Consider the following 24,127-nt stretch of genomic DNA (forward strand, 5'->3'; position numbering starts at 1 on the left):
ATAAAATAATTTTTAAACATTTTTTTACATTCATTTTAACAAGTCCCTCTTCAGTCGGTCTTCAATTTCAAAATGATGAAACATCCTACTCATTATCTCAGGGAGATTGGGCCTGAAAGGAAGAATTCCTATCCGGTGATGACCCAAGACCTGAGAAGTCATGATTGCCTCCCTTGTAATGGCCTGAGACTTGTCTTAGTGAAGAAGCTGCACACATATAAACTGCCTTACCTTCTCTACCATGCGTCTAAAGCTGTAGCAATACAATGCATTTACTGTATAAATACAGGCTATAACCGTGATCAGTACACAATTAGTGATAGTGTATTTTCGAAATGACTCCAATTTTTCCATAAATTAATTGTATATGAAATTATTGAATGGTGTTCCAAGGTGAAAATTTGCTTTACCACATTGTAAAATATTCTACTATATGTACCATGTTATTCATTTTGACGATAAATCATTTATTTTGGACGATGGTATTCATTTTTTATTTTGTTTCAGTTGGGAGCGGCGTCACTGTAAAACCCAGAGAGCCACCAAATGTGGGGAAGAACCTACAATCAAAACTGAGTTTGACCCCACACAACCCCCTGGATTCCACTTCCCCGCTCGTCAAGAAAGGAAAGCAGAGGGAAGTGCCCAAAGCCAAAAAACCCACTTCCCTTAAAAAGGTACTTAGTTCTTTCTGAATTTGGAGACCCCCAACCATTCTTTGTTTTGGTTTGGCTCGCGGTTCATCACTATTGAATTAGCTTCTCAAGTGATGGTGAAATGACACTTAGTTAATAGTGGTGTAAAATTATTATTGTTATTATTATAGTGCCATTTGTTCCATGGCGCTTTACATGTGAAAAAGGCACTTGTACTTAGCAGCATACTTTTATGTAAAAATGCGCTGCTTTTTTATGAATATGCAAATTGGGTACTGGTGCACTACACCTTTGTTGCAGTTCATACAAGGTGAATAGCCACTGTTCACATATACCAGCTTACCTTCACTACTGACACCCTTAAATGCACAGGCACTTTCTACAATGGTCATCTTATTTTTTGCTGTCCATTCTTTATGAAAGTATAATGATAACCCTTTATGCACATGCACCTTAATATATTATGTGACTTATTTTTTGCTTCTTTGGGGTGTATATACAGGTTCATCTCACAAAATTACAATATCATCAAAAAGTTTATTTATTTCAGGTCTTCAATACAAAAAGTGAAACTTGTATATTTATATAGAGTCATTACAAACAGAGTGATCTATTTCAAGTGTTTATTTCTGTTAATGTTAATGATTATGGCTTACAGCCAATGAAAACACAAAAGTCATTATCTCAGTAAATTAGAATATTTTATAACAACAGCTTGAAAAATGATTTTAAAATCCGAAATGTTGGCCTTCTGAAATGTATGTTCACTAAATGCACTCAATACTTGGTCGGGGCTCCTTTGCATCAGTTACTGCATCAATGCGGCATGGCATGGAGGCGATCAGCCTGTGGCACTGCTGAGGTGTTATGGAAGCCCAGGTTGCTTTGACAGCAGCCTTCAGCTCGTCTGCATTGTTGGGTCTGGTGTCTCTCATCTTCCTCTTGACAATACCCCATAGATTCTCTATGGGGTTAAGGTCAGGCAAGTTTGCTGGCCAATCAAGCACAGTGATACTGTTGTTTTTAAACCAGGTATTGGTACTTTTGGCAGTGTGGACAGGTGCCAAGTCCTGCTGGAGAATGAAATTTCCATCTCCAAAAAACCTTGTCGCCAGAGGGAAGCATGAAGTGCTGTAAAATTTCCTGGTAGACGGCTGCGCTGACTTTGGTCTTGATTAAACACACTGGACCTACACCAGCAGATGACATGGCTCCCCAAACCATCACTGATTGTGGAAACCTCACACTAGACCTCAAGCAGCTTGGATTGTGTGCCTCTCCACTCTTCCTCCAGACTCTGGGACCTTGATTTCCAAATGAAAATTGGAACTCTGGGACCTCGTGGAGTGTGTCAATGACTGCCTTCTGGACATCTGTCAAGTCAGCAGTCTTCCCCATGATTGTGGAGCCTACTGAAACAGACTAAGGGACCTTTTTAAACCCTTAGGAAGCTTTTGCAGGTGTTTTTTGTTAATTATTTTAATTTATTGAGAAAATGACTTTTGTGTTTTCATTGGCTGTAAGCCATAATCATCAACATTAACAGAAATAAACACTTGAAATAGATCACTCTGTAATGACTCTATATAATATGAGTTTCACTTTTTGTATTGAAGAATTGAAATAAATTAACTTTTTGACAATATTCTAATTTAGTGAGATGCACCTGTATGTAGCAAAGCCATTAAACCTGCATGACAAGGAATAACTTCTCCTTCTGTATCAGTGGGGGATATCTTTCACTGACTATTAAATTTCCTGTTTCCTATTTTCGCAAGGGTGTTTTTTGACCAAGGGTGTTGTTTGTATTGGGCTGATTTATTTTTTGTGTTCCTCACACAAGAGGCATCTGTTTTTTACGTTTTGATATGTTAGAGTTCTGTGATTGTGCAAATAAAAATATATTGTTGTTGACACCTTTTCAGTGGTCACTTTGTTCACTCAGCTTCCTGGTCGTAGGGTTTTCACTGAGTAGCACCTTCTGATTAATAGCTATTCCTAGTGACACTTTATATAGATTTGGACTATTTTTTTTTTTTTATTTAATTTTTCTTTTATTGAGCCTCCTTTCATAGGATCAGGTTGCTCCAATCTCCAGCCTTTTGGTGGTTTTATCAGCTAAATTCCCTAAAGAAAACTACTTTCCGCATTGACATTATGTTTCGTCCATACTTCTGTCATTATTGGGGTCTCCCTTTTTAACGTAATTGTGTTTCCAATTCTCTTTGATGAGACTTCTGGAATTGTCCCCATAATTAGCCAGGCAGGAGCAAGCGATAAGGTAAATTACCCCAATTGTAAAGTGGTTGATGAAATGGTGTCACCTAATTTTATGAATTGAATCATAGAATGCTAGAATTGGGAGGGACCTCCTGGGTCATCTGGTCCAATTCCTTTGCTCAATGCAGGATTCACTAAACCATCTCAGACAGATATCTGTCCAGCCTCTGAAGACTTCCTTTGAAGGAGAACTCACCACCTCTCGTGGCAGACTGTTCCACTCATTGATCACCCTCACTGTCAAAAGTTTTTTCTAATATCTAATCTGTATCTTCTCCCATTCAGTTTCATCCCATTACTTCTCATGTTTCCATGTGAAAATGAGAGTAAAGCTGATCCCTCTACAGTGTGACAGCCCTTGAGATATTTGTAGACAGCTATTAAGTCTCCTCTCAGCCTTCTTTTTTGCAAGCTAAGAATTCCCAGATCCTTTAACAATTCCTTGTAGGACAATTGGAACAAATGGTACTAAGAAAGGAGGCTCAGTGGAGGCTGGGTCTAGTGAAGCAACACTATACTGCTTTCTCTCCTTAAAGGGTTTATCTGAGATTTGATTTTATTCTCACGAGGCTAAGAACTGACAGCCAGGTAGGTAGTTGCACAGTCAGAAACCGATCCTGCCAGCAATTCTCCAGCTTCACATCAACAGAAGAGCTCTTCTTCTTTTTTCGGGCTGTCTGTTGATGGGGCTTCACTGCCAGCGTCATGCTTATTGACAGATGGCTGCAGAAAGTTATGCAGTGGGAAGGCGACTGTCAATCAGCATGACATAAGCAGTCACGCCCATCAACGGAGCAGAAGAGAAGCCGCTTCTCTGTCTATGTGATTTCACCGGAAGCTGCAGAATAACCAGCAGGAGCGGTCTGTAACTGCTCTGAGCCGGCAGAGATCGGTGCAAGGCACAACAGGCAAATGGTTAGCAAATACCTGCCAGAAAGGGCCCTTGAGAAAAAAATAAAATGGTCCTGGATAACCCCTTCAAAGTGTGTTTCCCATCTTGTACATTTATGGGATATCCAAGCAATATGCCATAAATGTATAAAGGATGCAGGTCCCACCAGTAGGACCTGCATCTGTCTCAAGAATCAGGTCCTGTTGCATGCTGTTTTTATTGGAGATGTGGTCAGAAGTGACATACAAATAAATGGAAATTCTGATCACCTCTCTACTGACAGTGGAGAGCATCATGTCCCCATTCTTGAGATTGATGCAGGTTCCATTGATAGGATCCACATTTGCAATACTTTGGTATGGCTGCCATTGCATTTGGATAAGTCTTAAAGCTCCATTCCAGCGTTTTGTTTTTTTTTTGTTTTTTTATTTCCGCGCTGAAGTGGTGGTACTAATCTGAGTTCCCTGCCCCTAGTCTTCTACTCACCAGCCGCTGTCTTCATCTGTTATTGGCGCCACTCCAATTGGTCTTCTACAGGTTGTGACCTGCCGGATCGCTCCAGTGTTTGCTGGGTGAACCGGAGGTCACTTTTCAATGTAAAACTATGAGGCCGGAACAAGGCCCTCATAGACTTTCAGTGAGCGCTTGTGACTTCCAGTCAGTCAGAAGTTGCGGTCACAAGTTGGCAGCGTTGGATCGGAGCGGTGGCTTGTGGTGATGGTATAAGGGACCTTACGTTAGTGGCTCCAGCGCTGAAATAAAAATAAATGCTGGAGTGGTGCTTTAAATGTACAAGATGGAAATTCCCCGTTAAGCCTAGGAAATGGGGGTAAAACTGACTGTTTAGAAGGAAAGGATGTTATTCAGAATCCTTTGCCATCGATAAATATAGAAGACCTTCATAAGCCCCCACTACTGTGTGATTGTACGAATAAGTACTGCACCATGAGCTTTTATTACTCATCAATAAAATACATAGCAATTAAATATGTAATTTCTGCTATATGTCTATTAATGGGTCAGTGATTTATATTGCATTGAGTTGGAAAAAGGGAGCACATTTATAGACTCTTAGCTTTCTGTGAGTTTGTCCATGATTGTAAAACATGAAGTCATGTCAGATGCATTTGATACTGTGCAAGAAAATGTAGCAAGGTGCCATAATGTTCCCTTATGTTTCCCATAGAGTAATAGGGTGCATTACCTGAGAGTTGTTGGCTTCATGATTCACCTAATCAATCAGTTGAAAAGATGCAAAAACCGGAAGTTTTGTAAAAGTTGTTGCAAAATATTTAACTGGCAAATTGTAGGCATTGTCCACACCAACCAATTATCTTGTAGCCGTCATTTTTCTGGAAAGCCTCGGCAAAATGACATCTGAACTGTTCTGATTGTTGCACAAGTGACCTGAATGTGCTTGATGGGACTTTGCTGCCTGTTCACTTCAAGAATCTTATGTAGCTAATTTAGTTGAGGAAAGAAAAACTATTGGTCTATTTTTTTTTTTTTTGTCATAGATCATTTTGAAAGAGCGAGAGCAACGCAAACAGCTCAATGTATTCCCTTCCCAAGAAGCAGCTCAGCCAGTACCATTACCTCCATTAGATACAGATTGTACAGCAGAAAGCCAAGCCCTAACTGAACGGTCTCCAGCGTCTCCAGATCCGCACAATATTGGTAATTACGATCAAGTCCAAGAAGCACTCAAGAAAGGTTAGAGGGGTTAACTTTCTATGCAAGTACTTCTTTAATTTAACACGTTTTATAACAGACCACATTGTAACTAAAGCCCCCCTTACACATTAGACAAATGTCAGCCGAACCCTCCAATATCGACTGGTTTGGCCGATTCTCTAATATGTATGGGGGCGCCGGCCAACTGATGGCTGATATTGACGGGTTTGGCCGATGCTCTAATATGTGTGGGGGCACTGGCCAACTAATGGCTGATAATGACTGGTTTGGCCGATGCTCTAATATGTATGGGGGCACCGGCCGACTAATGGCTATTGACTGGTCTGGCCGATGCTCTAATATGTATGGGGGCGCCGGCCAACTGATGGCTGATATTGACGGGTTTGGCCGATGCTCTAATATGTATGGGGGCCGCTCACAGGCATCACGTGACCCCCGGCTGCAGCCGGGGTGACTTACTTCTGCGTTCCACGATGGCTGCTGGGTTGTGTGTGGGTTTCCCCACGCATTATACCCAGCATCCACCGCGCGCTCTCCCTATCCCCATTCATTGGGAAAGCGTGCGGTGGATGCTGGGTGTGACACGTGGGGTAACCCCGCCCACAGCCCGGCATCCACCACAGGAACCACGTCACTGATGTCACACCTCACTTCACGTGACATCAGCGCGGGGTCACATGATGCCTGTGAGCGGCCCACAGTAGTGCCGATCACAGGCAGTAACGGCAACATAAGGTAATTACAAAGAAGCTTCTTTTCACCATAAAAATAAATTGGCACATTATTAATACTATTGGACAACCCCTTTAAAAGTCCTTTATTCCATCATATATGGACAAGCAGGTAAAAACAGGGAGTAGATGCAGGAGACGGCCGTCATCCTCTCTCCTTCTCCTGCATCTACTCCCTGTTTTTACCTGCTTGTCACATGTTTTCCTGGATTGTCCATATATGATGGAATAAAGGACTTTTAAGCCAAGAAAGATCTGGTGAATGCTGCTTTCCACAATTCTTCATATCGAATGCTAGACTATGCCAACACTTACTGATTTACTGCATGAACCATTGTGACGTATTGTGTTTGCTCAGAGATGCTGTCTGCTACCTGCCATGCAGGGAACTACAACACTGCTCATTTCATTAAACACAGCTGTGTTGCCATTTATTTAAAAGGAATCTGTCATCAGGTTTTTGCTACCCCATATGAGAGCAGCATAATGTACGGACAGAGACCCTGACTCCAGTGATGACTCACTTACTGTTTTATCTGCTGCAGATCTTCCAGTTCTCTGAATGTTGATCTGTATAACTCCACCCACATCACTGATTGGCAACTTTCTGTCTGTGTACACGGTGTACAGAAAGCTACCAATCAGTGGTGGTGGCAGGGTTATACAGAGCTCATGAATATTCTGTTTTATCAGCTGATTATCAAAACTATACTAAGCAGCACAATAAGTGACATATCGCTGGAATCCGGGTCTCTGTCTCTACATCATGCTGCTCTCAGGTTAGGTGGGAAAAACCTGGTGCCTGATTCTCTTTTGTAGCTGGTAGCAAGGAGTGACGCAATACAGGAGAAAAGTTGAAAGGACATCAGTCCCATCTGAATTGACAAAGGACGGTTTCTCAACGTCAGAATATCCTAGTGATATGCCAAAACATTCTGTGATGAAATAGCCCTTTAATTATATAGAAATATATAAAAAAAAGTTTATTTTTAAAATGGATGAAATATATGAATCTATATTTTCTCCAAGCTTTCTGTAAATATTCAGAAACCTCTGCAGTAATTCTGTGTGTAGAGTACAGCAACCAAGTGTAGAATGCTCAGGATGCAGCTGCAGTTTTTGACCAGTGACGCTGCATGCTGAGAGAGGGGCAGGTGCAGTAGAGGGGCATGCGATGGGCTCACTACAGCTCTTACATCACACCAGAAAGACTAACGAGAGAAAATACCCAGACACCATTTAAAAGAGCTAAACAAGGCTAAAATATGCAGATTAGTCATAATGTGGACATAAGCTCTCAGTATGATTGTTTTTTTTTTATATCTAAAATTAATTGAAACAAAGACTGATGCACGTGATAAGCTTCTCTACCCGTGTTTGAGTTCAATGATATAAAAAAATATCTATTCATAGATTCTGGACTGGCTGATCACTGTCCTGAGATAGCAGAAGAAGAAAGTACAGAACCGACTGATGTCTGTGTATCTCCTCCTGACGAACCGTCTCAGGATGTTCCTGATGCCACAGACGTTTCTGTTCCTGTCCCACAACCAAGCTCCAACCTCCCCAAGATTCACAGCAGGCGATTTCGAGAGTGAGTAAATTCAGAATCTCATCATGTACAATTTTTTTTTGGTCTTGGTGCCAAATTGTTTGATAGTACCATTCTCAAAGGCTGCACTTAAAGGGGTGGTCAAATGTATTGCAATCCTACATCTCTATTTAATTCTCTATTTAATATCCTATTCTAACTTTTTTTTCTTGTATACGTTTATTAAAAATACCCTGTCATTCCCTCGCTACTCTGTCACTGCTTTTTTGTTAAGTATATAATTCCACATGTGTTAATTCATAGTTTTGATGCCTTCAGTGTGAATGTACAATTTTCATAGTCATGAAAATACAGAAAAATCTTTAAATGAGAAGGTGTGTCCAAACTTTTGGTCTGTACTGTGTATGTATGTACAGTACAGACCAAAAGTTTGGACACACCTTCTCATTTAAAGATTTTTCTGTATTTTCATGACTGAAAATTGTACATTCACACTGAAGGCATCAAAACTATGAATTAACACATGTGGAATCATATACTTAACAAAAAAGTGTGAAACAACTGAAAATATGTCTTATATTCTAGGTTCTTCAAAGTAGCCACCTTTTGCTTTGATGACTGCTTTGCACACTCTTGGCATTCTCTTGATGAGCTTCAAGAGGTAGTCACCGGAAATGGTCTTCCAACAATCTTGAAGGAGTTCCCAGAGATACTTAGCACTTGTTGGCCCTTTTGCCTTCACTCTGCGGTCCGGCTCACCCCAAACCATCTCGATTGGGTTCAGGTTTGATGACTGTGGAGGCCAGGTCATCTGGCGTAGCATCCCATCACTCTCCCTCTTGGTCAAATAGCCCTTACACAGCCTGGAGGTGTGTGTGGGGTCATTGTCCTATTGAAAAATAAATGATGGCCCAACTAAACACAAACCGGATGGAATAGCATGCCGCTGCAAGATGCTGTGGTAGCCATGCTGGTTCAATATGCCTTCAATTTTGAATAAATCCCCAACAGTGTGACCAGCAAAGCACCCCCACACCATCACACCTCCTCCTCCATGCTTCACGGTGGGAGCCAGGCATGTAGAGTCCATCCGTTCACCTTTTCTGCGTCGCACAAAGACACGGTGGTTGGAACCAAAGATCTCAAATTTGGACTCATCAGACCAAAGCACAGATTTCCACTGGTCTAATGTCCATTTATTGTGTTCTTTAGCCCAAACAAGTCTCTTCTGCTTGTTGCCTGTCCTTAGCAGTGGTTTCCTAGCAGCTATTTTACCATGAAGGCCTGCTGCACAAAGTCTCCTCTTAACAGTTGTTGAACAGATGTGTCCGCTGCTAGAACTCTGTGTGGCATTGACCTGGTCTCTAATCTGAGCTGCTGTTAACCTGCGATTTCTGAGGCTGGTGACTCGGATAAACTTATCCTCAGAAGCAGAGGTGACTCTTGGTCTTCCTTTCCTGGGGCGGTCCTCATGCGAGCCAGTTTCTTTGTAGCGCTTGATGGTTTTTGCAACTGCACTTGGGGACACTTTCAAAGTTTTCCCAATTTTTCGCACTGACTGACCTTCATTTCTTAAAGTAATGATGGCCACTCCTTTTTCTTTACTTAGCTGCTTTTTTCTTGCCATAATACAAATTCTAACAGTCTATTCAGTAGGACTATCAGCTGTGTATCCACCAGACTTCTGCACAACACAACTGATGGTCCCAACCCCATTTATAAGGCAAGAAATCCCACTTATTAAACCTGACAGGGCACACCTGTGAAGTGAAAACCATTTCCGGTGACTACCTCTTGAAGCTCATCAAGAGAATGCCAAGAGTGTGCAAAGCAGTCATCAAAGCGAAAGGTGGCTACTTTGAAGAACCTAGAATATAAGACATATTTTCAGTTGTTTCACACTTTTTTGTTAAGTATATAATTCCACATGTGTTAATTCATAGTTTTGATGCCTTCAGTGTGAACGTCCAATTTTCATAGTCATGAAAAATCCTTAAATGAGAAGGTGTGTCCAAACTTTTGGTCTGGACTGTGTATGTGTGTGTGTGTGTATATATATATATATATATATATATATATATATATATATATATATATATATATATATATATATAAATATACACACACACACACTCTACCGTTCAAAAGTTTGGGTTCATTTAGAAATTTCATTATTTTTGAAAGAAAAGCACATTTTTTTTCAATGAAGCTAACATAAAATGAATCAGAAATACAATCTATACATTGTTAATGTGTTAAATGACTATTCTAGCTGCAAACGTCTTGTTTTTATTGCAATATCTACATAGGTGTATAGAGGCCCATTTCCAACAACCACCACTCCAGTGTTTTAATGGTACATTGTGTTTTCTAACTGTGTAAGAAGGCTAATGGATGTTTAGAAAACCCTTGCACATGTATGTTAGACCAGCTGAAAAGGGTTTGGCTGATTTGAGAAGCTATAAAATTGACCTTCCTTTGAGCTAGTTGAGAATCTGGAGCATTACATTTGTTTGTTCTATGAAACTCTCAAAATGGCCAGAAAAAGAGAACTTTCTTGTGAAACTCGACAGTCTATTCTTGTTCTTAGAAATGAAGGCTATTCCATGCGAGAGATTGCCAAGAAATGGAAGATTTCCTACAACAGTGTGTACTACTCCCTTCAGAGGAGAGCACAAACAGGCTCTAACAAGAGTAGAAAGAGAAGTGGGAGGCCCCGCTGCACAACTGAGCAACAAGACAAGTACATTAGAGTCTCTAGTTTGAGAAATCGACGCCTCACAGCTCCTCAACTGGCAGCTTCATTAAATAGTACACGCAAAACGCCAGTGTCAATGTCTACAGTGAAGAGGTGACTCCGGGATGCTGGCCTTCAGGGCAAAGTGGCAAAGAAAAAGCCATATCTGAGCCTGGCTAATAAAAGGAAAAGATTAATATGGGCAAAAGAACACAGACATTGGACAAAGGAAGATTGGAAAAAAGTTTTATGTACAGATGAATCAAAGTTTGAGGTGTTTGGATAACACAGAAGAACATTTGTGAGACGCAGAACAACTGAAAAGATGCTGGAAGAGTGCCTGACGCCATCTGTCAAGCATGGTGGAGGTAATGTGATGGTCTGGGGTCGCTTTGGTGCTGGTAAAGTGGGAGATTTGTACAAGGTAAATGGGATTTTGAATAAGGAAGGCTATCACTCCATTTTGCAACGCCATGTCATACCCTGTGGAGAGCGCTTGATTGGAGCCAATTTCATCCTACAACAGGACAATGACCCAAAGCACACCTCCAAATTATGCATTAACTATTTAGGGAAGAAGCAGGCAGCTGGTATTCTATCTGTAATGGAGTGGCCCGCACAGTCACCAGATCTCAACCCCATTGAGCTGTTGTGGGAGAAGCTTGACCGTATGGTACGCAAAAAGTGCCCATCAAGCCAATCCAACTTGTGGGAGGGTCTTCAGGAAGCATGGGGGGAAATTTCTCAAGATTACCTCAGCAAATTAACCGCTAGAATGCCAAAGGTCAGCAATGCTGTAATTGCTGCAAAGGGAGCATTCTGTGACGAAAGCAAAGTCTGAAGGAGAAAATTATTCTTTCTAATAAAAATCATTATTTCTAACCTTGTCAATGTCTGGACTATATTTTCTATTATTTTTGCAACTCATTTGATAAATAAAAGTATGAGTTTTCATGGGAAACACAAAATTGTCTGGGTGACCCTAAACTTTTGAACAGTAGTGTGTATGTGTATGTATATGTGTATATATATATATATATATATATATATATATATATATATATAATATATATTATACACACATATATACAGGGTGGGCCATTTATATGGATACACCTAAATTAAATGGGAATGGTATATTAATATTATAATGTATGTTTCACTACTTCCCGTGTGGTGACGATTTCTTTGAGAATCCCAATGCATGCTGGGATATTCAAGTGAGTTATCATTTGGTACAGATGCTGCGGTCACTGCCCCACCCTAAAACGAATCGTCATCAGTGACATCTGTTTCAGCAGCTGGTCTAGTCCTTGCTCTACCGAGCATGCGTGGTTGTTAGTCCCGATGTATCCTCAGTAGGATCTTGTTACTGTGCAGTATGCTCAGTGACAATGAGCTCCCTCGCCTGCTCTGGTGAGAAGTGAGGAGCCAGCAAGAGAGCGCAGTGTCAGTGCGCCTTGTAAGGAGAGAACGCTTCAAACAGATCCCAGCCCGGCCTCCGCAAGTGACATCATTGGTCTCTGCTTGTTCTCTCCTTACAATGCACACTGACAGTGCGCTCTTTTGCTGGCTCGTCACTTCTCATCAGAGCCATCGAGAGAGCGCATTGTCACTGTGCACTGAGAAGACTAGTCCACAGTGACAAGAACCTACTGAGCATACGTTAAATTGACAGCCGACACGTGCTCCGTACAGCAGGGACTAGCTACGTCACTGATGACGCTTCATTTCAGGGCAGGGCAGAGACTGTAGCAGTGACCGCAGCATCTGTCCCCTGTTGACAACTCTCAAAGAAAGCATCATTTAACAGCAAGTAGTAAAAAATAAGTAAATTAAAACAGAGTAGTGAGGGAACGATACGGAATTTATAATTAAAGTATATTAGAAAAAAGATTAGATTATGATATTAAATTGATGGAGATTTAGGATTAAAATAAATTTTAGTTTCGGACCAGCCCTTCTTTTGCAAAATATTATGCCATGTGCTGCGATTGATCTCTTAAAAAAACAAAGTCCAGTACTGTATCCAAACCCTGCACTGTATCTATCTGTGAGTTCAACGACTTGTGTCGTTAACATGAGCAGAGCCGCTGATCTCAGTGATTGGCTGCAGCACATGACGTCACCACTGCAGCCAAACAGAGATTGTCCCACCAAGGACAACATCTGCAAGGAGTTTGTATGTTTTACCCATGTTTGCAAGGGTTCTTCCGGGTTCTCCGATTTCCTCCCACACTCCAAAGACATACTGATAGGGAATGTAGATTGTGAGCCCCAATGGGGACAGTGCCCATAATGTCTGTAAATTGTCTGAATTGTAAAGCGTTGCGGAATATGTTGGCGCTATATAAATAAAGATTATTATTATTATTATTATTATTATAAAGGGTATGCCGATGTGAATTATACATAGTGGCAGTACTCTGTATGCCATAAATAAATAAGCGTGTCTTCCATTTCTGGAGCTATCAGAGGGACCGTGTTCTGCCAATCTAGCCATTTGCCAAGGCGTCTGGATGACCACATATAGGTATTGCTCCAGATTTACCTTTATCGCGGCATTGGACCAGTGATGGAGAGCACGAATAAGCAGTTACCTGTGTATTTAGTGATTTATTGTGTATTTTCAGGTACTGCAGTCAGGTTCTCAGCAAAGAAGTGGACGCTTGTGTGACAGAACTGCTTAAGGAGCTGGTGCGTTTCCAGGATCGTTTGTACCTCAAAGATCCAGTGAAGGCAAAAACCAAAAGGCGTCTGGTGATGGGATTACGGGAGGTGCTGAAACATCTGAAACTGAAGAAGCTTAAATGTATAATCATTTCTCCCAACTGCGAAAAGATTCAGTCTAAAGGTAAATGAAACTGCACATAGTCTGAGAATTCCTAATTCTTTGTAACCACTATGTCTATTATTTTATTTCATGTAAAGGGTTTTCCGTGATTTTATTCAGCAGAGTAGAGGGGGCAATGGTACTCACTTGAGCAAAACAATCACTTCACAGTAATAGCGCCACACGATGGCATTTTGTGGGTATTGCTGTTCTGCCTTGTTCTTGTGGAAGGATTTAGCTGCTCTACCAGGCATATCCTCATATTCACAGGTGTCATAGTATGAGGTATGGCCATGAAGTGGACCACTATTGCCTCATTGTTCTGGACATTGGGGATCCTGGGGGTAATTCATGTAAAATCCAAGAAAACTCCTTTTTAAGGGATTGTCCGCTATAAACTTTCTGTTAAACTAAGGCTTGTAGATATATAAAGCTAAGCAGTTTCCCTCCCCGATCCCAGAGCCAGCCTCTCTGCCGCTGCTCTGGTCTCTGTTAATAGGCTGCAGCGGTGGCGTCACGTCAGCAACACATGTAACCAGTACAGGCAATCACTAGGCTCAGCGACCCATGCCGTCCACATCTGCAGAGCCGCTACGCACTGTGATCGTCTCTGGTAGTCATGTGCGCTGTCGACCTGATGTCATGGCTGCAAATAAGAGGTTATCTCGGACAGCCCCTTTAACTGTTGCTACATTTATAGCTTTTCATTAGGTCCATGGCTGAGCAGTGGATGCCAGTAAGTAAGGACGTGACTGCTGAGACCAGTCGTGTCTATGCCAGTTGTGGCAATTGCTCTTGTAAAATATCTCTTTAATACATAAGATCCAATTCCATAAAATTGTGAATGTTGTAAGTTTGATGGATGAATATGTAGTGTGCAGATATTGGCCTTGCCCTAAGGGAATTCTAAGCTTCATAGCTTAATATAGTGTTGTAATCTCGCCCTGGGTAAATTGTCCTTCAGCCCAGATCATCTTTTCTTGGATTCTTTTTTCTCCAGGAGGTTTGGATGACACTCTGCAAGCAATCATTAACTGTGCCTGTGAACAGAATATTCCCTTTGTGTTTGCCCTTAATCGTAAAGCTTTGGGTCGTTGTGTGAACAAGGCTGTACCTGTCAGCGTGGTTGGCATATTCAGCTATGATGGAGCGCAGGTGAGGCAGCAGTTCTCCATTTTCTGATGGTAAAAGATCGGGTAAATGTAAAAAAACATGTAAGGTAAATTGCAGTTCTGTCATTTTTATGTATAGGACACAGAGCATCAACACATGCAAAGGCACCATAACTGCAAAAAAATAAAAATAACATTTTTTTTTATGTTACGTCATTATTGTTGCACCTGATTTTATCGCTCTACTGGATTTCTGTGTTCATCAATTGACTTACAAGGTGGTTCTTCAGGGGTTCTGTTGTGACTTACAAGGAGGTTCTTCAGGGGTTCTGTTGTGACTTACAAGGAGGTTCTTGAGGGGGGTTCTTTTGTGACTTACAAGGAGGTTCTTCAGGGGTTCTCTTGTGCCTTACAAGGAGGTTCTTCAGGGGTTCTCTTGTGACTTACAAGGAGGTTCTTGAGGGGTTCTCTTGTGACTTACAAGGAGGTTCTTCAGGGGTTCTCTTGTGACTTACAAGGAGGTTCTTGAGGGGTTCTCTTGTGACTTACAAGGAGGTTCTTGAGGGGTTCTCTTGTGACTTACAAGGAGGTTCTTGAGGGGTTCTCTTGTGACTTACAAGGAGGTTCTTCAGGGGTTCTCTTGTGACATACAAGGAGGTTCTTCAGGGGTTCTCTTGTGACTTAGAATGAGGTTCTTCAGAGGTTCTTTTGTGACTTAGAATGAGGTTCTTCAGAGGTTCTTTTGTGACTTAGAATGAAGTTCTTCAGGTGTTCTTTTGTGACTTAGAATGAGGTTCTTCAGGTGTTCTTTTGTGACTTAGAATGAGGTTCTTCAGGGGTTCTTTTGTGACTTAGAATGAGGTTCTTCAGGGGTTCTGTTGTGACTTACAAGGAGGTTCTTGAGGGGGGTTATTTTGTGACTTAGAAGGAGGTTCTTCAGGGGTTCTCTTGTGACTTACAAGGAGGTTCTTCAGGGGTTCTCTTGTGACTTACAAGGAGGTTCTTCAGGGGTTCTCTTGTGACTTACAAGGAGGTTCTTCAGGGGTTCTCTTGTGACTTACAAGGAGGTTCTTCAGGGGTTCTCTTGTGACTTACAAGGAGGTTCTTCAGGGGTTCTCTTGTGACTTACAAGGAGGTTCTTCAGGGGTTCTCTTGTGACTTACAAGGAGGTTCTTCAGGGGTTCTCTTGTGACTTACAAGGAGGTTCTTCAGGGGTTCTCTTGTGACTTACAAGGAGGTTCTTCAGGGGTTCTCTTGTGACTTAGAATGAGGTTCTTCAGAGGTTCTTTTGTGACTTAGAATGAAGTTCTTCAGGTGTTCTTTTGTGACTTACAAAGAGGTTCTTCAGTGGTTCTGTTGTGACTTACAAGGAGGTTCTTCAGGGGTTCTCTTGTGACTTACAAGGAGGTTCTTCAGGGGTTCTCTTGTGACGTACATGGTTTGGACAGAAGGAATGGCTAGTCGTCCCATCAAATGTGATGGAATTGGTGATAGGTCTTCTGTTAATTTTTTTTTTTCATACTTTTTCTATTTATAGCCAATAAAGGGAACCTTTTCACATATTTCCCTTTATAACTATTCCACTGATAGGGCAGTACAGTGTGGAATATTACCTTTGTAAACATGTCCTTAGTGAATGAGACTGGAAGCCAGGAAATGAGCTTCCACTCCTGCCACATGTCGTTCAGTCATCTGGGTGGAGCTATAGCACTAAACAGTCATGGCTAATCCCGCCCACATTCAGGATATCCACCTAAGTAACAGTGGGCACCTCCTTGGCCATTGTGGTGGTGCAGTGATCTAAGTTAATTTTTATGGTTTTTCGTCTCACTGCTGAATACAACAGACACATTTAAAGGTATATTCCACACTGGTGCTCTATTAGCTGCAAGGGGAAAGCTGTGATGACTGCTTTCCTTTAAAGAGGTCCTGCAAGTTTTTTATTTTATTTTTTCCCGTGTATTTTTTTTTGTTTCTTTCAATCTACCATATGGTTACTGAGATACGGGCCTTTTTATTTAGTGCAAATGTTTCTGGTCTTTATGATGGGGGTGTGACTAACAGTATTGTATGGGGGATGACTTTAGGCTGCTGTGTATTATTGTCCTGGTAACTCCTCTTTTTATGTATAATCTATGGAGGCAGAGTTATCTTACAGACACCATCCGCCCCAGAGCGTGGAAGAGGTCATTTATATAAAGTGATGAAAGAGGATTTCTCAAGACATCTGATGTGAGACATACAGGGATCACTCTCCTCCGCAGTCTATAACCTGTATGTCTGTAATAATAGTTCAGATAGGTCAAATATGATGACAGATTCCTTTTGAGTAGATTAATTCTGGATGTAAATTATAACATGATGTTCATTAGTGAAGATAGAGTTTAAGATTTCCACCCAAATTGTTAAATATTAGAAAATCTGAAATTACTATAGGAATTTTATGGTAATTTTGCCTCCAGGCATTTTATAATGTTATTGCCAAGGCTGTTTGTGCCAAAGTGAGCACAGGGAGTGCTGCTATATGGGCTGTCAGTCGGATATTTAATATCCCGTGTCTGATATGTGTTACAGGACCATTTTCACAAATTATATGATCTCACAATGAAGGCAAGACAAGATTATAAGGACATGATTAACTCTTTACAAACGCAGCAGAAAGAAAATGAGGGCGAAGAAAATGATGTTGAAAGTGTCTCAGAAGACATCCGGCAAGAGTCTGTGGAAGTTGCTACAGAATCTGCCATAGAGGAGACAGAGGAGCCGAATTACAGTATGTGTCCCCCAAATACTTGACATTCTCGGACCAGCTTACCTTATAGAGATTTACACATAAAACCAGTCCAATGTGAGAAATAGTTATGTCTTCAATGATAAGAACATCAGTTTTTTTATTCCAAGAACATTTAACTGTTGCAAAGACGTTGAAGGCCAACAAAGACATCGGTGACATTAGTTATACATCTTGTTTGGTCTGTATACATAGTCAGAAGAAAAAGGATTTTTAAGATCTTAAAAATCATGGGCTCCAGAAAGATGGTTTCTCCGTCACCACTGCAATTAACTACACCTATGCAACATCAACCCAATGGGGCAATGAGAAGCCCTTTACTTTATTTTCAGGTGATTGTTTGGTTTAGTGTTTTTACATGGTAACCGGTGCTCTGTGATATTTCCAGATCCAGTGGTTTAATAGGTTTTCCAAGGTTAGGAGATCATGGCTGCTTTCCTCCAAAACTACCACCACTACTTGTCCACATGTATGTGGTTTTGCAGTTCAGGTGTAGTGTTATTTTCTAGTTCTCCTTATTTTCCAGCCATAGTCCTGGTTATACAGCGGTTGGGTATGATTTTTAGCTGTCTTCCAGTTAGGTTGACGCATACAGTCTAAAGCAAAAATAAAAGTGACATTGTATGGGATTGAGCTTACAATGAGAATATAACCGGTAGTGAAGATTTCTCGTTAAAGTCATTTATTAGAGTATAGTGAATAGTACTTCCACGCTAATAAATTGGGGGAGTGCAGTTTTTTCCTACTGCACTCCCCCAATCTATTAGCACGACAGTACTGTTCACATTATCCATTCCCCCACTTACGAGCCATCCTCAGGACCTGTGTATCTGCCAGCAGCTTCTAGTATTCTTCCCCCACCATCCCTTTGGGCGCTAGTGTATTTTTTATCCATGGATTTATTAGAATATTTAACACTCTGGACAGGATAATGCGTTTCAGGACACTTGGGCTCCTTTTTTATATTGGGCACAGGTCAGAAGATCCATACTTAATGCCAAAAAAACATTAATTAAGGTGTCTTCATAAACATTTTGATGGAGTAAGATGCGCCAAATCCATGAAGAGCCAAGCACCTCTTTAATGAATTTGGCGGATTTTTTCAACTGACGCACTCCACTGCCAGAAGTGTGTGCCAGGCAGAGGGTGGCGTATATTTGACATGCCACAAATTTTAATGAATCTGTTGGGCTTGTTTGGCCCAGATGCGTCCCCTTTTCAAAAAGTTGATGGAGCAGGCCACGCCTGGCTTAAAAACTATAAAAGTAACTAACTAAATTTTTCAACCTTTCAAGCAGTTTTACAACAGAATTCTGTCAAAAATTGCTTGATGAATTGACCTCTGTGTGGAATGGCCATAATGAGTCTTACATTTAACTCTATTTGCTTAATCTTTTTTTGTTCTTTCAGTAAAAGTATGGAAACGAATGCTAGAAGAGAAATATACTCCATATGCCGTGAGCCTTGAAGAATCTGTGACAAATGACATGTTCAATTTTCATCTTTGATTACTGTTGTTTCAAGCTCACAAGAACTGAGATCTGTCCGACAACTCTGTGTGGGCCAGTGCACTGAAAACAAGTGGTCGTAGCCCCATGTGGTTTTCCTGAGACAAGAGCAAGAGGTCTCTTAGCTTTTGCTAAATGACGGACCCCGACCCCACCTCGTTTAGGTAAACGAGCCCTAAGCCGTCACATGAATGACAGACTCCCGTTTGACTTGGAATGAAGCTGAAGATACTTTCAAATCATTACAACTTCATTGATTTATTTTACCACTAATTAAAGCGGAAATTATGTTTATTGTTACGTTAATGTTTCTCCGACTATCTAATATAAATTTGGCTTCTCCATACCACTGACCAGCAGAGGAAAAGTGATCTAGAAGCAAGAAATAACGACTGTGTAAAGCAAGTTCTTTCATATTACAAGCAGCCATCCTTTACCCTTCTGGCTCTGCTGAATATTACCCTTTTTCATATAATTCTTTATAGTTTTCAGGGGTTATCGACAACATCTGAAAACAGTTATTGTTTTCTGCTAATACTTCATTAGGACTATTTTTGTTAAACCACCGGCTTTCAGATCAGTGGAGCAATTTTTTTTACATTTTATTAATGTTGTAGAAGAATGAAAAGGGAATATTGGATTAAAAGGGTATCCTTCCACTTTGGACAGTAATAGATGTCTGAACCCTTCTGCTGTAAACTGTTAACATCACAACTTCATAAAGTTTGACCACCCATAACAAATGTGATTTGTAAATGTTAACCTAGTATCCTACAGTTTTCACCCAGAAGTTTGGGGTCTAAGGGGTAACATTTCTCCTTGTGGAGAGTGACAAGCCAACCCTGGCATGTCAGAGTGAGGAGACTTATAAGCCATGCATGATCCTCTGGGAAATTAAATATGCAAATTGCCTCTTCAGAGAGGAAGAGGACTAGAGCTCTATAGCGCCACCTATTAGAAGCAGCTTCCTCTCTGAAGAGACAGTTTGCACACCCAGAAGTTTAAAACTTGTTCTGTAGGTAGAAAAACATTTCCAAAAATAATGGCACACCTATAGGTTGTTTGTGGTACTGCAGCTGAGCCCTAGTCACCTCAGTGGAGCAGAGGTGTAATAGCACACAAAGCCCAGAGAATGCCAGAGCCATGGTGCAATGATTCTGTAATACTGTACAACCTGTGTAACTGCAAAACTGAATCTCATCATGTTATTGGGAAGAAAAACAGAAATACCTTTTCAAGAAATAAGGTTTGGGGAAACATGAACTTGTATTAGCATGTTGAATTCCATTTTGATCCCATAATATGTGGCTACTCTGTGTTGCCTTTCTTTGCACATCTGAAATACTTGTACAAATATTTTCTAGTTATAGTTTTCCAGAAAAGGATTGAGATCCCCCATTTTAAATTAAAAATATGCTGAAATAAATGCATAGAGTATTCTGTATCCACGATGAGCACGCTTTCCTTCATCCCCTTGTTAAGGCCGGTTTCACATACCCTTGTTTAACAGTCCAAGTACGTACCGCCGGTCTCCTTGTCCAAACTCGACAGTTCCATATATTCCTATAAGGTTGTTGAGTTCGGGTCAGGAGACTCATGGCCGGTCTGTGCATTACATAGTTGTGTGTAACCGGCCTTTGGTTGCATTTACATATCCCTGTGAAGTGTCAATAGAGAAAAGGACCGATTTTCTTTCTTGGGTATCACCCTAATTGCTTCAGTTTTTTTCACTGGATCAGGTAGACTGTCTGAATTTTTTTATACATTGACTCTTGGCAATGGATAAGAGAAAACTGAATGGAGCTCTGAAGCACAAAGTATGTTTTCCATGTTTCCACTGTTTTATACTGTTCTCCATAGACTTTATATTTCCAAGTGTTTATTGAGCCATGATACAGTGGAAAGTAGAAAAGCTAATTAAATGAGCACAAAAAAGGCTTCAAAACATGATAAATAATAACAAATTAGATATCGACAGAGTTCGGACAAAAAAGGAGGATTTAACTGAAACGAGGCAAGGGATAGGGCGAGGGATTCCCATAGACTTCAATAACTAAGTCTGATCTGTAAACCGGGTGAGAATTGGACATGTTCGGAGTTTCACGGATCAGACAAATTTAATCCGAATTTAAAACCAATGTGTACATGTCTCAATAAAACTGTATGGGTCTGTGTGCTATCTCAGAAAAAAAACGGACAACAGTGGGTTGTGCCACACGGATATGTGAATGTAGCCTTAGAGTAACAGGCTGCTGTATGTTTGTGTCAGTCACTCCCTTGAGGAATCGGGAATCACTCTCCTCATAAACACTGCGGATTCAAACTATGTGTTGATGTATTTTATTTTTCTCTGCCTTTTTAGGTACCAGAAGTACAGACCTGCATGTTTTATACAGCCCCAAGTAAGGGGAGGTTATATTAAGCCTCCAGATCCAGTTTACTCATTTTTTACGTTTGTTGTGGATTTTAGTTGCAGGTGAGACCCAGACATCATCACGTTCTGTCTAGTAGTGAAAACCTGGTAACCTCTGGTGGACATGGTACAATCTCCATGTGTACAGATGATCTGAAACTGTGTAACGTGGAAAATAAAGTCTAATGTACAATCTTGTACAACAGCGTACACCTATGCTACATTACTTAGCACTGCAAACAAACCCTATTCCATATATTTAGGGATTTATCCCAGGATTTGTAGCTTCACTGCTGTGGTGATTCAATGATTCTGAATAAGTTGGTGACAGTAAATGGACAACATTTTAGTTTTAACATGAAGTAAAATAGAATCAAAGTTCTAGTGCTTTTTATTAGGAAAAAGGGAATATACCGCTGACAGGTACCTTTCTCATGAGAATAAAGGATTGGGCATGTTACAATCTAGTATGTCCATCCCTACTTTCTACCAACATCTGCCTTCAAGGGAGAGTTTATGTAGAGGAAGATGTGTTCATGGATAAAACACAGCACTGCTGGATGTAGATCGAGCTGCACTCGTAAGGATGGTGTAAAGAGGTGGTGCAGTTTGTTGGTCAACTTGTTTCGGAACTGAACTAGTTCCTTCCTGAAGAGTAAACTGCAATGAACAGTGACCGACAAGAAAAGGGGCTTAAATATTTAAAAAAGTGGCACCTGAGATGCCCACTGAGTGTGTACAAAAGGGGAACACTGTCTGCATGGTGTTAAAGTAAAAAAAAAATGCAATTAAATAAAAGTAAAAAGTGTAAAAATGTAAAAAAAAATTTAGAAAGAAAAAAGTATGAGGAAATAATGCAAAAAATTGCAGTCAAGCATTAAGGGTGCAAAGAGAGGATTCATTAATGGAGGGATGTGAGGTGAGGCGCAGGTTCACTAGAGGTGGTGAACAAGCAGTGGGGCTATAAAAGCTGTGCAATGTGAAAAGGTAATAGGGAGGAAATTGTAGGCATAGGGTGTTTAGTTGTTAGGAGTAGGAAAGAATTGTAGGGCTGTGGGAATGGTTTCTAAAATGAAATTCAAGTTTCTGGGTTTCTTCGTAGGAAATATATTGGGGTAGACAAAAGGATACTCTCTTGAAATGGGATAGAAGTTAATAACTTAAAATAGGAAGAAAAGTGATGATGGTGAATGTTCGCGTGTAGCGGTCAGGAGAACAAAAACGAGAGATCAAGAGACTAACATCAGATTATTTTGTATTTTATATTCATCTTTGGTGCCTGATTGTGTGTGAGGTAGTGTGAGATTTGGTCAATTTATAGTGGGATAAGTAGAAGAAATTAAGAATGTGTATATAAGAGAGGGTAAATGGAAGCAGTTTGTTCTAATCAGTCAATGAGGAATTGTGATCGTAAATGTGAATAGTAATGTTATAATGCAGACAAGAGAAAAATCCAGATAAAAAAATCTGGCATGTTCTGTCAGTGTTAGAGAGCGGAGCTTTTCTTTGCAAGTTGAGACTTGTCTGGAAATGCACAGACAATGCTACAGACAGAGTAGAAGTTCAGTCTGATGAAAGCACTGGAAGTGACAGGATGGCAAGTGCAGTACAGTGCGACTCTACAAAGTGAGGGATTTGGAGCTTCATTCTGTGATTAAATTCCTTACAAAGGAAGAAAAGAAACCTAAGGAAATCCAGGGGAAAGGATGACATCATATATATCAAAATGAAGGTATGAGAAATAGAAATATAAAACTATTATATATATATTTTATACATTTTTTTTTTATGCAGGATACAGCCAAGTCCATCATCGTGGCCTTGGAAACTAGGGTGCCTGTCACTGTGGTGTGCACTTACATAGCGCTATTCAGCCTCCCTAATCTAATAGTATGGGCATCACTATATAAGTCTTATCCATGTGCAATTCCAATACTAGGCGACTACCCCCTCCATGAATTGGTCGGTTGTGATTGGTTGTTTCATCAGTATTTTGCACATGTGCTGCCTCTGCCTTTATCAAGGCGGCTTCTGTATCCGGTTAGTACATTAGTTTTCTGACCTGTTTTGGTAAATACGGCTGCCTTGTTTCTGCTATGTTTATTGAATCTATTTATATATACATAGGTATTGCACATATACGGAATACATATACTGATGTGATGCGTAGAAAAGATGTATATATAATAGTGTGTTCTATGAGAAACTGTATTTCATAGTGTTATAGTCCATAACAATGAGCGTGCTAAAAATTCATATTGAGGGAATAAAAAAGGGGAGAGGGGTGGTGAAAGGAATTTATAAAGAACAGTTGTTTATTATACATAAAAAATATATATATAATGTATATGTGACCCTATATGTAAATATAAAAATTAGGAAAATAAATATGTAAATAGCAAGTGTCTCAAACTTAAAAAATCGAATAACGATGATTGTCAACTTGAAAGAAATAGGTAGAGGGATTAAATGATCGATGATAGATTTTCGGAATAGGTCAATGAGTAGGGATGAGCGATCGAATATACATAAGAAATATCTAGAGGATACCTATATGGTTGGAGTGAGTTAATTTAGTTCAAAATAATATGATCAAAACTAAATAGATCAAAAATTCACATGATTAATGGACTTGTTAAAAGCTAATATAGAATAACACAGTACTGACATATTGGTTACATAAAGATCTCCGCGATCTCATTTAGACCTCGGGGTTTGAGTGCATGTAATCCATAAATCAAATAAACCTCCATAATACCTCCATTCTGTTTGGGTTTTCAGGGGGAATAAATTAAGTGGGTATGATTTTGATACTGGCTATATCTGTATTGTGAGATGTTGCACAGTGACTCAAGAGGCCATGATGAAGAAAGCCTTTAGAGCAGGGGTGGGAACTTCAGACCCGCGGGCCGTTTATGGCCCTCGTG

General features: G+C 40.4%; 1 protein-coding gene across 2 annotated transcripts in view; it reads left to right on the forward strand.

Moving 5' to 3' along the window:
• SECISBP2 (SECIS binding protein 2) overlaps nucleotides 1-22,522 on the forward strand; it is a 38,987-nt gene extending 16,465 nt beyond the window's left edge. The window contains exons 6-12 of one of the 2 annotated variants that reach the window (XM_073671007.1): nucleotides 508-677; nucleotides 5,346-5,541; nucleotides 7,668-7,848; nucleotides 13,177-13,397; nucleotides 14,377-14,531; nucleotides 17,063-17,261; nucleotides 18,690-22,522. In XM_073671007.1, the coding sequence (XP_073527108.1) occupies nucleotides 508-677; nucleotides 5,346-5,541; nucleotides 7,668-7,848; nucleotides 13,177-13,397; nucleotides 14,377-14,531; nucleotides 17,063-17,261; nucleotides 18,690-18,787 (1,220 nt within the window). In that variant the 3' untranslated portion in view covers nucleotides 18,788-22,522. The remainder of the gene's footprint in view (nucleotides 1-507; nucleotides 678-5,345; nucleotides 5,542-7,667; nucleotides 7,849-13,176; nucleotides 13,398-14,376; nucleotides 14,532-17,062; nucleotides 17,262-18,689) is intronic. The other variant, XM_073671008.1, reaches the window with a different exon arrangement.
• Nucleotides 22,523-24,127: the final 1,605 nt, after the last annotated feature.

Source organism: Phyllobates terribilis, unplaced genomic scaffold (assembly GCF_046119375.1).
Source record: "Phyllobates terribilis strain yellow unplaced genomic scaffold, ASM4611937v1 Scaffold_1__5_contigs__length_1240528914, whole genome shotgun sequence".
NCBI lineage: Eukaryota > Metazoa > Chordata > Amphibia > Anura > Dendrobatidae > Phyllobates > Phyllobates terribilis.